Genomic DNA, 13,912 nt, shown 5'->3' on the forward strand with positions numbered 1-13,912 from the left:
TTTTTCCCACTGACAATGGAAGTGTCCCAAGTGTGACAGAGTGGACAGTATGTGTGTGACTGTGTATGGGTGTGGGGGAAGGGGGCTGGGAGGGTTTTGCAGAGGGCTCTTCCACAGAACAAATTCCTGAGTGGATATCGCTGAGCCTGCTGTACAGGGTAGGAGGCTCCTTACCACATGGGTGAGGAAGGGGGTGTGTTCATGCGGGAAGGGGAGGCTATAATGCACTGGATCCAGGGGGGGCTGAAGCAGGATCCTGCCAGATGCCTCTAGATGTGTGGACAGAGCTGCACCCTTTCCACACCTTCAGATCTCTCTGAACTCCCTCCTAACCCCTGCATGCCACTGGCCCACATCCCCAATGTCGAAGCCTCTCTCCTAACAAAGGGCTGTGAGATTGAGAGATTGGGAGAGGTGGGCACTTAGCTTGGTTCAGACCCTGAGGATGAAAGAACCCGGGACATGGCATAGAAGCTCCAGGGGTGGGGGCCTATGGGGAAACAAACCAGGCCAGCCTGTCCCAGGGCTGGGACACTTCCTCAGGCAGCCTCAGGAAGGAAGTGAGCACAGCCCAGCGGGAGGGAGTGGGGAAGCACTGCCCTGACCCCCATTGTTTCCAGCTTTTGGGGTCAGCTGGGCAGGCCCAGCACAGGGAGTTCCCCCATGCTGGGACAGTGGTGGTGGATGATGGGATGCCACCTGTGATGGGTGATCGGGAGGGCAGTGGGAGATTACAGGGCCTGATCTCTGTCATCTTGTGTGGGTAATGGGAAAGTACCCCCCAGGACTACAAGTTCAGGCTGCAAAGGGTGACCCTGACCTGCACTTGACAAGTTCAAGCCTCCAAAAGACCAGCTCCCCAGACCCAGGAGCCTATATCCCTGAACTCCCCACTGCCTAACTGGGAGTTGGGCTGATAGCCAAGGGCTAGGCCTAGCTGAGAATGTGCTGTTTAGCAGAACCTGAGAAGTGCAAGCAGAACATCCATAGGGGATAGGGTGCAGGTGAGAAGACAGAGGAGCAGCAGGGAGCAGAGGCAGTACTAGGGTATGAGCCTTGCCTGCTGGAACAGGAACCCTAAGCTCACTCTCCCAGTGGTGTCTACAGGCAGGCCTGGGAGGAGGCAGGTGGGTTTGGGCTGCACAGTCTAGTAGTAAGCCAAGGCTGACATCCATATAAGCTGGGTCTTGAGTGTCCACGGGGCTCAGGTCATTCTCTCACTTGGGCTCAGCTGACACTGCTGACCCATCTGGGGTCACACCTAACCCCAAGTCAGGCAGGTGAGGCCAATCCCTAATGAAGCATCCTAAGGCCCCCCAATTCCAGGGTCCCCCCCCCCCATATTGAACACAACAGACAAGTGAGTGGCCCTCCATTCTGAGCCCCTCCCTATCCCCAGGTCTGGGCTATGTACACCCGCTGCCACCTGCTGGCTGTAGCTGGGATGGTCACATGCTGGCTCAGGCTCACTCTGGAAGGTCAGGCCCAGGTGATGGTCTAGATCCTGGGTGTCATAGCCCCAGAGGATACCACTCTCATGTGCAGGATCTACAAATAATTTTATTGAAATTGAACAAATAACACAGCAGTCTTCCTAGGCTGGGGGCCACCCTCCCCAAGCCATTTCCCACACTCTAGAAGCACACAGCTTGTACAGTAGAGAATTTAAAAAAAAAAAAAAAAAAAAAAAAATCATCTCTATATAGAAATCAGACTCTGCCCCAACAATATCATGGACTAGACTATTTACAAACCTTCACAGTTAAGTATTCCTTTTTTTTATGGTTGTTCCCTCCTTTCTTTCCATACAGAGCACAAGGGGCAGGAGCTCCAGTACTTTTCCTTGACTTATCCTGAAGGGGTGGGGATACTGTGGGGGGAGGGTTGGAGGACTGGTGGGCTCCCCAAGAGCTGCTGGCATCAGCCCTGGGGTGCTGTCCCTTACCACAGGGTGGTAGATGGTCCCCTCCAAATGGGGCGGGGGGGCTGGTGCAAAGATGAGGATTAGATTGAGTAGGTAGGGTGGGGCAACTCCCCATAGGCACAGGCATCCACAGCCCTTCCAGATCCCTGCCTGCATTCTCTCAACTGGGGGCCAATGCAACAACCTAGTTGTAGTGGGGAGGGGTCAGCTCAGCCCTGGGTGAAGGGAGAAGCCTCCCACAACCAGTTCCTACTCCTACCAACAGCCAGCAAACTGTCCATTCATCTGGGGGTGGGAACAGATGAGCAGGTGGGTGGGAAGCATCAGACTGGTGCTGCCCCACTCTGTCCAATACAGGAGAAATCGAGGTAGCAAATGGCTGAAATGCTCCAACAAGGGGGTAAGGGAAGCCAGGGAAAGGAAGTTCCCACTTGTGTACAGCCCTCACAGCCCAGGGGCTGGAAGAAGGCAGACCCTGATTGTAAAGTGCTGTAGCCCCTAGTGGGCTAGGCCCCAGGCAAACTTGGAAGAAACAGACCAGGCAAGGGCACAGGAACCAAGCATTCCTGACCAGGGTGTACCCTGCCTTGCTCCTTGCAGGGGTTGCCAGGGAGGGTGGGCTGGTGACTCTGCCATTAGCCCTCACCAGTTCCAGCCACCTCCCCTTGTCCATACACAAACCAACACCCAACCAACACTGCTGGACTGTCTTGCTCACAGATGAAGATTCCAGCCCAACGGAGTTTATTCAGGGTGTGGCCCCAGCCTGGCCTCCTCAAGGGAAGCCATACCTTGAGCCTGGGGGTTTCTTGCTGGGGCAGGAGATGCTTGTGCCTGCCACCCCCCAGGCTCACATTTCATAGAGGATCACAGGGAAATCCACGTGGATGCGGGGGGGATCCAGCTTCACGATGCCCTGCCATGGAAATAGAGGCTAATGAGGGGCAGCTCAGGGCCTCTTCTCCAGGAAGCCTTCCTGTTCCTCCCAGATCCTCCCCAAGGATCCCCACCATGACAGCAGACCTCATCTGGGTCTATCTCCACACATTCAACTCAGGCTCTATGAGCACTGCCCAGTCCCTCACCTGAGGAACCAGGTTCTTATGCACCCGCCTCAGCTTGGCCCGCTTCTGCCCATTCTTGGTGACGATTGTCTCTTCATAGAACTCGTGAGCCAGATCCCCATCCTCGTCATAGAACATGGAGCTGTGTAGAGGGAGAGGGGAACAGGATGGGCTGAAGCCTCACACCTGGTCATGGCAAATGCCATGGACCAATGGATGTGTGCCTACACCCAAGTGGAGAGGAACAAACTTGGTGAAAGAAAGGGAGATTAATATGCCTGAATAACCCCTTGCTTGCAGTCTGGGTTCTATTAGACAGCAGTTGGGAGTGAGGTGGAGGCTAGCACTACTCTGAGAGACCCCAAGAATAGAGGCCAAACCAAAGCACACTGTCCAGGTAGCCAAGGCCAGTTCTCATTCCTGGTTCAGCAAGGACGGCCCACTCCAGCATCAGGCCCCTGCCTTCAACCAGCATGGCAGAGGATCTCAGGAGTGGGCAGGGAAGTGGCCTGGGCATGTTGGACTTACTCCAAAAAGCCTAGTGCCAAAGCCTGAGACAGCAGATGCTTGAGCTAGGAGGAAGACTAAACATAGGAGACTGCATTCCCACCCCCAGGGCCCATCAGGGCCAGGTCATTTGGGCCCATGAGGGGAAGGTCAGTGCTCCAAATCTGCAGAACATACCCGGGTGAGGGTCTTTCTTCTCCTGCCCACCCTCAACACTGGGGCCTGGCCCTGCTTTCCTGGCTTCTACCCTCAGAGGTCCAGCTCCACCATTTTCCCCTCAGAAGAAGTGGCAAGAGGAAGAGCCTTTGACTTGCAGACTAGGGTGGAGGGAATAAAAGAACGAGGTCTGGAGGGCTTGTGGAAGCCCTATTCTGGCTTTAGCATGCTGAAGGAGGGAAGCCTGCGTGCCTCAGCCCCGGGGACAAGTTTAAGGTCCATACTTCCCCTAGGGAAGACCTTCAGAGCGGCCACGCCGCCAGGAACCCGTGGCCAAGCATTCCCCACTCGTTGTTCCGATAACGGCCCGAAATAGGGAGTCATCCTGACCCGGTCGTGGGGATTGCTCCCCATGGCGCGCGGCGACCGATCGCCCGCCTGTCCTTCCTGGGGCGGGGTCCGCGCCCTTACCCGCGGCGCGTGAACACGAAGGGGGGCACGGCTCGGCCTCGCGGCCGTACCAAAGCTTGTTCTGCACCTGCCGCGCCGGGAGCCTCCGGGCCGCTGCCCCCAGCCGCCGACGCGGAGGGCCACAGGCCCCGAACTTTGGAGCCGCTGGCGCCCATGTCAGGGCCGCCGGCTCATGGCGGGCCCCGCGGCCGCTCTGCCCTCACAGCGCCACCGTCGTCGCCATGCCCTGCCTGGATCTCCCCGCTCTCAGATGCCGCCGCCACCTTCCGCAGGCTCGACCGTCTCCACGGAAACCTCACTTCCGCTTCCGCGCGCATTGCCCTCTTTAATTGGCTGCTGCTCTCGTCGGTCAGTGGGGTGGGACCAATGGCCTCTCAGACGCTACGCATCCCGGCACGCGTTGCGAGACACCAAGTCCCGGCAGGCTGCGGCCCTTCCAGCTAGGGCTTCTCCCATTCCAGGTAACCGGACTTTGCGTGTCGTTTTGGCCGCTTCGGCGCCCCCAGATCTTAAGGCCAATGGACCTACGCGGCCACTAGGCCCCCCTAAACCACTTTAGGGCCTGAACCCAGGCCAGGCGTGGCAGGGGCGGGAGTACCCCGCCGCGGGGCGCTCACCTGGCCTCTTTCTGTTCCCACAAGTGTCTCTCAGATCACCACTGTCACATGTGGAGAACCGCATGTAAGCAAAATTAAGGAACCGGCTAAATGTTATATAGCTACAGACAGGTATGAAGCACTCCTTCAAATTCAGTGTTCTTTTTAAACTCACCAGAATGCAAGCTCCATGAAAGCAAGAATGGTTAGTTCTATATTCGTGCTAGGAGCAGTGTTTGGTCCACAGTAGCAGCTCAGTAAATATTTGGTGCACGAGTTAAGCCACAGTGCCTACCAGAGCTTGGTGTGTCTGTGACATTTCCCTAAGCTCTGGCTGCAGCTGATTTTTGGGCCCACCACAACCCACACCCTTGGGTGCTGAGTGATGACTGAGTACATATGCATGTCCCACTTCCTTCACAAATCATCCCCATGGTGACCTGGCAAAGGAGGTGCCCTATGAACCCATCATCCTTGGTAACCACTGGCATGAGGGACAACTGTGGCTGTGAGCCCATGAGACAAAGTCCAAAAGCAAGAAGATTTTCAAATCTTTATTGCAGCCAATTCTCTCAGGCCCCAGCCCTTGATGACTGACACCCCAACCCCTTTCCCTATAGGAGGCATTCAGCTGAGGCCACAAAACATTGCATACATTCACACATCAAATACCTGAGGGAGAGATCCTGGCTTTGGTTGGCAAACAAGGCACAGAGTTGGGCCAGTGCCCACTCATACAGACCCTGACCTAGGGGCACCCTCTCTAGAGGGGGTGTCAAGGCACTACTGCTGCACTGTGAGCCAGCACTCCCTGACCACAGGGTGTGTGAGGGGTCAGGGTGCACTCTGAAGGGAACCTAGACTCTTCCTGGGTGTCTGCCATATCCTCAGCACCCACTCTTGGCTTTGATAGGGCTGTCCTGAGACCCCATCCAAGATCCAAAATGTGCAACCTTTCCCCAAAAATGAGGATCCTCTCCCCTGCAAACATGCTCCCGTTTTGTTTGTGGGTTTTCCAAGAATCTCACATCAGAGCCATGAATTAGGGAAACTTCTGTCTGTTCCACCTACGCTGCAAGCTTGCAGCATCTTCCCAGGGCAGCCCTGGCCCACCATGACTCAGTACATGAGGGGCAGAGGGGTGCAGAGACTTGCCCTGCCACACCTAGTGGACACAGGGAGCCAGCTCCTTAGCTGTTCTCTGAGCTCATACCCACAGCTGGGGAAGGGCCCCATGCACACTCACTCCTCAGGCCCCACGGGCCATGTCACACTCACACGGCTTGCCCTTGGCACTGCCTATTCTCCTTTCACCCTGTGGGAGGGGGTGGGAATGGGACAAAAGGTCACCCCAGGGGGCAGGCATGCAGGGCTTCCTGGATCTTCTGTCGGCAATAGGAGTACTTCTGCAGAATCTGGCGAAGATGCTCCTCCTCCTCCCGCTGCAGGATGCGCAGGAAGTTGTGCAGTTCAGGCATGCTGAAGGCATCCCACTACAAAGAGAGGAGGGGAGGGGCAGCATAGGCTACAACAGGCATGGCCAATGCAGCAAACCTTGCCTAGAGGAGACCAGCACATGGTGGTCACTAAAGCTAGGCTGCAGCTTTCTATCAGACTCTTGTCTAAATGCTGGGCTTCCCAACAGCAGGTATGAAAGATGAAGGCCTCACAAAGTAGGGCAGTCATCTCACCGACAGGCAACCAAACCACATGTTTCCCAGTTACTAGTGGACAGGTCATACCCAGACTCTGGGCCTAATCACACTCCATTGGCCCAATGCTTAGGGGTTGGAAAGCTTTCAGGTAGAAAGTTCTAATGCCTAAAGGGAGGCCTGTATGCCATCCTGAGCCCATTTATGTGGCTCTGATTTGGCCTTGGCTCACCATGCCATCAGATGGATTCCCATGTCCCCTGAACTTCTATACCAGGAAGAGCAAAGTACTGAGATGATTCTTCCTGGCTTCTCTGGACAGGCCCTATCTTTGGAATGAGTGGCCTGGCAGCCTCCACTTCAGCTATAAGGCTCATACTCTTCTGGAGAGGCTTTGCAGGGCTTCTCCTCTAGCCGTATTCTTCCTCCGTGCCTTCTAGAAGCTGCAACCCACCAGCCCTGCCCAGTAACAACCAAGAAAGGAGGGCTGTACTCACATTCACTTCTTCAGAATCATTTTCCTTCAAGATGAAGCTCAGGGCCTTCTCACTGGGCCCTGCAAGGAGCCGCAGCCGCAGAGGCTGCTCATCATCCGACAGTTTCCGGAGGTACACTAAGGGTCAAGAGGGTTGGGGAGAAGGAGGGTAAACAGTCAGGCCCAGCATCTTCATCCCCCACATGCCCAGGCACATGCATACACACAGCCCACCTTGGCCATGGCGCTCAGCCCGCTCAAAGAGTGCAAACTTGCGGGGGTCATCCACCACCAAGAACTTGCGCAGCAGGGCCTCGATGACCTCACGTGCTCGTGTGCGTGACAGCACGTGCAAGTGCTTGACAGCATCCTTAGGCAGGTAGAAGGAGGTGCGGCGCCTCACGGCTGTGCCCCGCCCAGGGCCCCGCCGAGCATCCTGCAGAGAGGGTGGCTTCTTGCTGGAGGGCACTGAGACAGGGCGTACCAGCTTCAGCTGAACCTTGATGAAGCCTGTGTAGGAGCCATCCTTGTTCTGAAGAGGAAAGATTAGGACCATGCCTTCAGGTTCTGAGTGAGATGGAACAGACTCAGGCAGTGTCAGCCTTCTTGGGGCTAGGCTGGCTGTGATAAAGTCACTGCTTAGGCCTATCCACGAATACCTCAGCTGTCACCTCTGGGCATCAGGTACACAGTTGGATTCCTGCCACTGCTATATGCCCCTGCCCTGGGCCCTCAACTCACCAGGCTCATGAAGAGATTGCTGTTGATCTGGCCATTGTATTCCTTGATCTTTTGCTCAATCTCAGCCTGAGAAAGGTCAGGTGCCTGCCACTCCACAGGCTCATCCTGAAAGAGAAAAGAGCCTGCATGGACATTGGACCCTTAAGGAACCCATGTCACTGCAATGCATGTCACAGGCAGGGAGGCTTCTTGAGGCTTCTTGGGAGGCTGTCATTACCCCTCTCCTCCCGGGAGGTGGATGGGGATACCTGTTTGCCTTGGCTCATCTGGGGCCTCCCGGGCAGCCCTTGGAAATCAATAACAAAGCTGGAGGCCTGATGAGAAGAATCCTTGGCCCTCTGGACCCGCCCCAGAGCTGCCTTTGGCCCCCCGTTGTTGATGTACACAGCTGCCCAGCAGTAGTAGAGACAGCAAAGGCAGAATCATTCAGCTCTTCTCTGCTGCGTCTGGGGCCTCCTCAGCACTGGGGTGTGTCCCTGAGAGATGCCAGCTGTAGGGCGTGGCCGAATACTTCACTCTACAACTAGGGGCAATTGAAGGCATGAGGGGTCAGGAAAAGATGAGGGACTCTGATGAGAGACCTTTGTTTAAAACAAAACTCCATCTAAACTGTATAGCCTGAGCCTGGCACCCTAACTTGGTGGGGTCAGGGTGTGTCCTTTAGAAAGCAGTCTACTTTGCCTGGGCACCGAGTAATGACCTAGTGCATGGTGGGAGGTGTGGGAACTGGTATACACCAGGAGTCCAGTCACCAATGGGCAGGAGAGGAAGAGCAACCTCAGCAACCCAATGCCCCTTAGTGGGGTACTTGAGCCTGGTCCTGGGCATCTCAGACATAATGGGGAAACTATTGTGACATACAAATGCCAAGCAGGTGGGCTGCTGCACCTGTCCTTGCTATCTGGAGATTTAGCCCATAGATATTTGCTCCACCACTCAGTCTCCTCCCCCCAGGCACTGGATTCTTGCTGAATGGGTAGAGAGTGGGCCAAGGCCTGGGTTCTGAATTAACTTTCTTCTATTAAAATCCCTTGGCCCATTGCATCAGCCTGACTTCCTTTTGATGTCAAATGGACATAGCTGTGATCACTGCTCACTGTCCCAGGTTGTTCTGACCAGAGGATCTCCTGTAAAATGGCCTTATGCCCAGCTCGGAGCCAAGGTACCCTAACTGCTGCCTTGAAGCCCACTAAGTTGCTTAAACTGTGTGATGGGAACGAATGAGGACAGAACAGAAAGCAGGATGGAGTCCATGGCCTTTTAGCAGTATACTCTTCACCAAGAACCTACTGCTATTCGGCAGTCAGCAAGTTTGAGGGCTGAGGCTGGGGCCTCAGAGGAAAAAAAAGGTACTGAGGATGAGGTAGGAATGGAAGACCATTTGCTTCCCCAAGTTTCCAAAGAGGTCCTTAATCAGCAGGAACCTTGTTGGGGACAGTGAACATCTTTATCAGGCTATTAAAATCAAATGGTGGGGCCCCTAAAAACTGGAGGGTAGGGTGGGACTTGGAGGTAAAATTAGGGCTGGAGGCTAGGCATAAAGGGTAGATGTGTTTGTTCAGGCCCAGAAGAGGTCTTGAGACAGGAAGGAGGGCCCCAATGGGAAGGAACACCCAGATGGGAGGCATGCTAGGGTCAGGAGGCAGAATAAACACAAGCAGACCCTAGTTCCAGGGCAAGAAGGCACAGAGATGGCACTGACTTACTCCCCTTTGACAGTTCTGAGCTCCAGCCTGGGAATGAGAAATGTTGTTCCTTCCTCTTCCCTTCCCAGGCCACCATAGTTACCTCAGTTCCAGCCCCTTTTCTTCTCCAGGTATACCTCTCAGAATCTCTCATTTGTAAAACAAGGGACTTGTACTGGAGGCACTGCACTGTTGTGCCAGGATTCTAGATGAGGAAGTTTTGTTTTCCTTTTCCAAAGTTACCGGCTGGAGGCGGATTCAAAGAGCTGTCCCAGAGGGATGCACAGGAGGACCATGGGATTTCCCTTTTCCTGCACCATAGTGACCCACCCTCTCCTCTGTCATCATCCACAGTGACAGCTGGTTGTATTTTACATACGACTTGGGATCCTCCAGTCCCCTTTTCAACTAGTTAGTACCTTGTGGTTCTCCAGCCTTTCCACAATGGAAAATGGCTCAAGCCTGGGTGACATAGATACAGTCCCTAGGCTCCTCATTTAAACCTCACAGTGAAGCAACTGGGCTGAGCTTTTGGGGGTGCTGAGCATCAGTCCTTTTGTAAGGAATTTTGCAAAATTTCATCTAAAACATCAGTATACCATGCTGTCAGGTATACTGAGCCTCTTGGTGCCCATCTCTCCTTCCTGATGCCCTGGGTGCTCCCTTGAGGTATTCTGGCCCATGACAGTTATCCGAGCTAGGCAGTCACATGTGTGGCACACGGCACAGAGGTCTCTGATAATGGGGACATCTAGGAGACTTCTGAGAGGCTCAGCTTTCCTGGCACCAACTTCAAAACCATGGGGAAGCTTCACATCTTACAGTCCTCGATTAATACTTTTCTTTCCATCTCCCTCATGGCAATTTACAATTCGACCTTCTCAGCCTCTTGTGGATAGACGAGGTAAAATGCTCCTCAAAGCTTTCGCTCCAAAGCAACTCCTCCTATCCATTCCCAAATCCCCTTTTTCCAGGTCCACCTTAGAGGGGGGAATCGGAATCCTCTACTTTCCAGTAGTTGGTGACAAGGCCAGGACCAGCAAGAGGCAGGGGCTCAACTGGCTCCTTCCAGGAGTGCTAATGGAGGCTCCGGACCTTCCTTTGCCTCTCTCTCCTCCTTAACACACTTCTTGATTCCCGGCGAGGACTCCTCCCCCTCCACTTCCTCCCCCAGGTCCCCCAGGGAGGGGGTGGGAGCGCCCAAACCGAGAAATCGAAGTGTTAGTTCAGACTGCGCATTCGGCCTTAGTCATGGGGAATAATGCCCGTCCCTGGTCTACCAAGCTACGCAGCTGCTTCCCCGGGTCCAGCCGGTCTCGTAACAGAGACAGGAAGGAGGCCTCGGCGCCCGTACTGAGGCGCTGGAATCTGGCTTTCACCGTGAGCTGCGAGCCCGACCGACGGTTCAAGAGCCGTTCCCAGTCCGGGACAGGCGGGGGTCCTCACTGATGAGGGCGGGGCCGCGCACCAACTCGACCCGACAACCTACAGGTAGGAACGAGGACCAGCGGTCGCCCCCCGCCCGCCGCCGGCAGCGCCGGCCCCCACCTGGTCCCGGCGCGGCCTGCGAGCCAGCGAGGTGCGCGCCGTGAAGTACTGCTCGAGCTCCGAGTCCGAGTCCTCCTGGCTGCAGTAGCCGCTGCTTGTGGTGCTGTTCCAGGTCATCTCGAAGGAAGGCGTCCCCGCGTCCGCCTCGCCCATCGCCGCGCGAGCCCGCCCGCCCTCTTCGCCAGCCTTGTTGGCCTGTCGCCGCCAACCCGGAGCGTGTGTGCCGGCTTCTGTGCGCGCGTGCGCCAGGAGCAGCGTCTGCACCACAACCGTTAAGACTGAAACGTAGACAGCCCGGACCCAGCTTTTCTCTCATTGAGGGAGGAACGTCGAGGGGCGGGGCCACACACACACCTCGCCTTCAGGATGACCTCATCGCTCAGGCAGCTCAGCTCAGGAGCTCCGCCTCACAGACCCACCACCCTTACGGGACGTGTGGGAGCGTATGCGCATGTGCACTCGCGTGGCCACTGGACCGGATGCTAGTGAGGAAAGGCACAGGAAGTGCGCCTGCGCAGTGCCTGGACGGCTCAGGGCTCGCCGTGGTTGGCTCCGGGTTCCTGGGGTCCCTGCGGGAATTCGCACCGTAGGCTCCCTTTGAGCCCGCCCGCAGAGCCAGCGACACTTTGCCACCGCGAAATCCGTTATTATTACGCTCACTGAGTGTAGCGCCTGGGCGGCAGTTGAGGTTGAGTCCTTGGTCCGCGCGTCCGTGTCCCGCCCGTACACCCCCTGCCCCCGCCGCGCTCACCACGTTCGTGTCCCGCTCCAGCGCTGGCTCCCAGCCCATGTCCCGGGGCCCGCAGCAGTCCAGGCAGACGAGCGCGCGGCAACGGTAGTGGCAGGTGAACTTGCAGTCTGCGGAAAGGCCCGGCCGTGAGGCGGAGGACTCCCACTTTCACCTCGGGGAAGCGTCCCGGGGGACCCAAGGGAAGCCACGGGATGAGGGCCGGTGTCCCCGGGCTCTGCTTGATTGGCCTTCTCTCGAGCTTCGTTTTCCACCCCCTGCCATACAGACTCTAACGTCAGTCCCTGGGTGTTTGGAAACTGACCGGAAGGCCTCAGGCAGTTAGGAACCCAGGCCTGCTCAACAGATGGGTCTCTCGCCCTAGCGGTGAGATTACAGCTGCCATACTGTCAGCTTCCCCTCTCTCGTTAACTTAAGGGAAAAACAAAAATCCCTAACCCCCTCTAATTGTAATCTTCTGTTTCTTCTCCCCTCACTCAACTACTCGCCTTCACTCTCTTCTACCCACTCCAGGCTTGCCCCTCTCTCCACGAAATTACCCTGGCCAGGGTCCTCAGCCACTTGTGATTCTGTTCTCCACCCTCACCTCTGCATCCTGTGATGCTTGTCCCCATGGTTCCCAGTACTCGTTTTTTCCTCCCACCTCAACCACAACTCTTGCTTAGCTGCTTTGCTGGTTCTGCCCCAACTTGCTGATCTCCTAATGGGGAGGACCTGGGCTCAGTCCTGATGGCTGCCCTCCGTCTACACTCCCTATCCCTATCTCATCCACTTGCTTTGCTTCCCAGATCCAAGGCTCCTGCACTGACCTCTCTTTCCTCAGAGCTAATCCTGTGTATCAGCGTCTTCACTCTGATATTTAAAAGACACTTCGAACTGGATATGGCTAAAATTTTACTCACTTTTCCTCCACTAACCCCTACGTTGGCCAGAGTTCCACATTTCAGCAAACATCGCCACCATTCCCCAAGCTGTTTAAGGCAAAACCCCAACTCATTCTTGATTCCTCCCTTGCCTCTACCCCAAAAGCACACTCAAATCATCCCGTTTCTCCTTTCCATGGTCACTTTATTTCTCCTCGGGAACACCACACTGTTCATACTTTGTATTCAGTCATAACTCCTGTGCTTCTCCAGCTGCATATGGGGCAGACTCCTGTACTGGATGGAGGGTCTCCATGCACACACAGGCCAGGCACACTATCACTAGGTTTGTGAATGGGCCAGAGCAGTGATTCTCAACCCAGGCTGCACACTAGAATAAACTGGGGGCGTTTCAAATAATTGATGCTTAGGGCCTATCCCGAGCAACCTGTCTGAGGTGGGATCCACACATAGAGAGTGGGAGGACTGTAAAAGCACCCAGGTGATTCAAGCCAGAGTGCTGCCAGTGGGAGAGCAACCTCTGTTTGCGCTGATGGTGATTCACAGGATGGCAGAGGCCCAGCTGGTGTGTGCCTGGATTCCACATTTCAGCACCTGGCTCACTGCTGAACAGACTTAACAAAATCTCTGCTTGCAGGGGGCCCACCCAAGGTTCTTAACTTTTCCAGGTCCCCTTCTTGGGTAACTTCCCTTCACCCCAGGGATTCTTTAGTGGGGACTTAGTAAGTAAATCTTTGGGAAGGGGCAGATCTGGGATATGGTGTGAGCTGGTAGGCTCACAGCTTTTCTCAAGAAGGGCCAAGGCACTTTAAAGGGAAGATAAGAAACTTGACATCAGCAGCTTGTAATTGACAGGCAACTGCCCCTGACCAACTGCCTCAGACACGGGTGGAGCATAGCAAGATGAACCATCTGTCCCCTCTCTCTTCCGTGATGGAATCAAGATAACGTACCAGGTCTGCGTGGCCATCCCCGCCACCCCCCTCCATCGCGACTTAGTCCGCAGCGATGGCACTGCCCCTTGTCGGCCCGTTCCACTCTCGCTTGTGCACGGGACTGCTACTCACGGGCACACTGCAGGCCCTTGCGCACGACGCCCCAGATGAAGTCGCCGCAGAGGTCGCACCACGTGTGCGTGGCGGGCCCGGCGGGCTGGAAGCGGTGGCCGCGGCCAGGAGCCAGGTGTCGTGCCGGGTAGCGCGCAGTGCCTGGCGCGATGCGAAGCGCATTGGCGCGCTCCAGGCGGGTACGGCCCGGGCCGGCGCTCCGAGCGGGTGTCAGCTCCCGCAGCTCGATGAACTCGGGCTCGGCCGACATGGCCCGCTTGGCCTGACCCGGGCTCTGGGCGGTGAGCGGGCTGCGCTGGGCGCAAGCAAGCGAGCGCGGGGCGGACGGGACCGCGGGGCGGGCCCGACGGCGACACCGCCCCCCAGGATTCAGGCAGGGCGGAGGGAGAGAGCC

The 13,912-nt window shown here is 56.1% G+C and overlaps 2 protein-coding genes across 6 annotated transcripts; both read right to left on the reverse strand.

Moving 5' to 3' along the window:
- Positions 1–1,568: 1,568 nt before the first annotated feature.
- Positions 1,569–4,409, reverse strand: TUSC2 (tumor suppressor 2, mitochondrial calcium regulator). The gene is made up of 3 exons (XM_037851287.1): positions 4,123–4,409; positions 3,010–3,130; positions 1,569–2,840 (listed from the first exon to the last, which is right to left on the reverse strand). The coding sequence occupies exons 1-3, from the start codon at positions 4,275–4,277 to the stop codon at positions 2,775–2,777; spliced, it is 342 nt and encodes a 113-aa protein (XP_037707215.1). The 5' UTR covers positions 4,278–4,409; the 3' UTR covers positions 1,569–2,774.
- An 848-nt stretch (positions 4,410–5,257) lies between these two features.
- Positions 5,258–13,831, reverse strand: RASSF1 (Ras association domain family member 1). Of its 5 annotated transcripts, XM_037796925.1 has the most exons (6): positions 13,519–13,831; positions 11,571–11,677; positions 7,587–7,691; positions 7,080–7,377; positions 6,868–6,983; positions 5,258–6,211 (listed from the first exon to the last, which is right to left on the reverse strand). In XM_037796925.1, the coding sequence occupies exons 1-6, from the start codon at positions 13,766–13,768 to the stop codon at positions 6,065–6,067; spliced, it is 1,023 nt and encodes a 340-aa protein (XP_037652853.1). In that variant the 5' UTR covers positions 13,769–13,831; the 3' UTR covers positions 5,258–6,064. The 5 variants fall into 5 exon arrangements, with proteins under 5 accessions (XP_037652853.1, XP_037652860.1, XP_037652870.1 ...); XM_037796932.1 differs by lacking the exon at positions 11,571–11,677 and having other exon boundaries at positions 13,519–13,810; XM_037796942.1 differs by lacking the exons at positions 11,571–11,677; positions 13,519–13,831 and adding an exon at positions 10,820–11,520.
- Between the last annotated feature and the right edge of the window lie 81 nt (positions 13,832–13,912).

Source organism: Choloepus didactylus, chromosome 1 (genome assembly GCF_015220235.1).
Source record: "Choloepus didactylus isolate mChoDid1 chromosome 1, mChoDid1.pri, whole genome shotgun sequence".
NCBI lineage: Eukaryota > Metazoa > Chordata > Mammalia > Pilosa > Megalonychidae > Choloepus > Choloepus didactylus.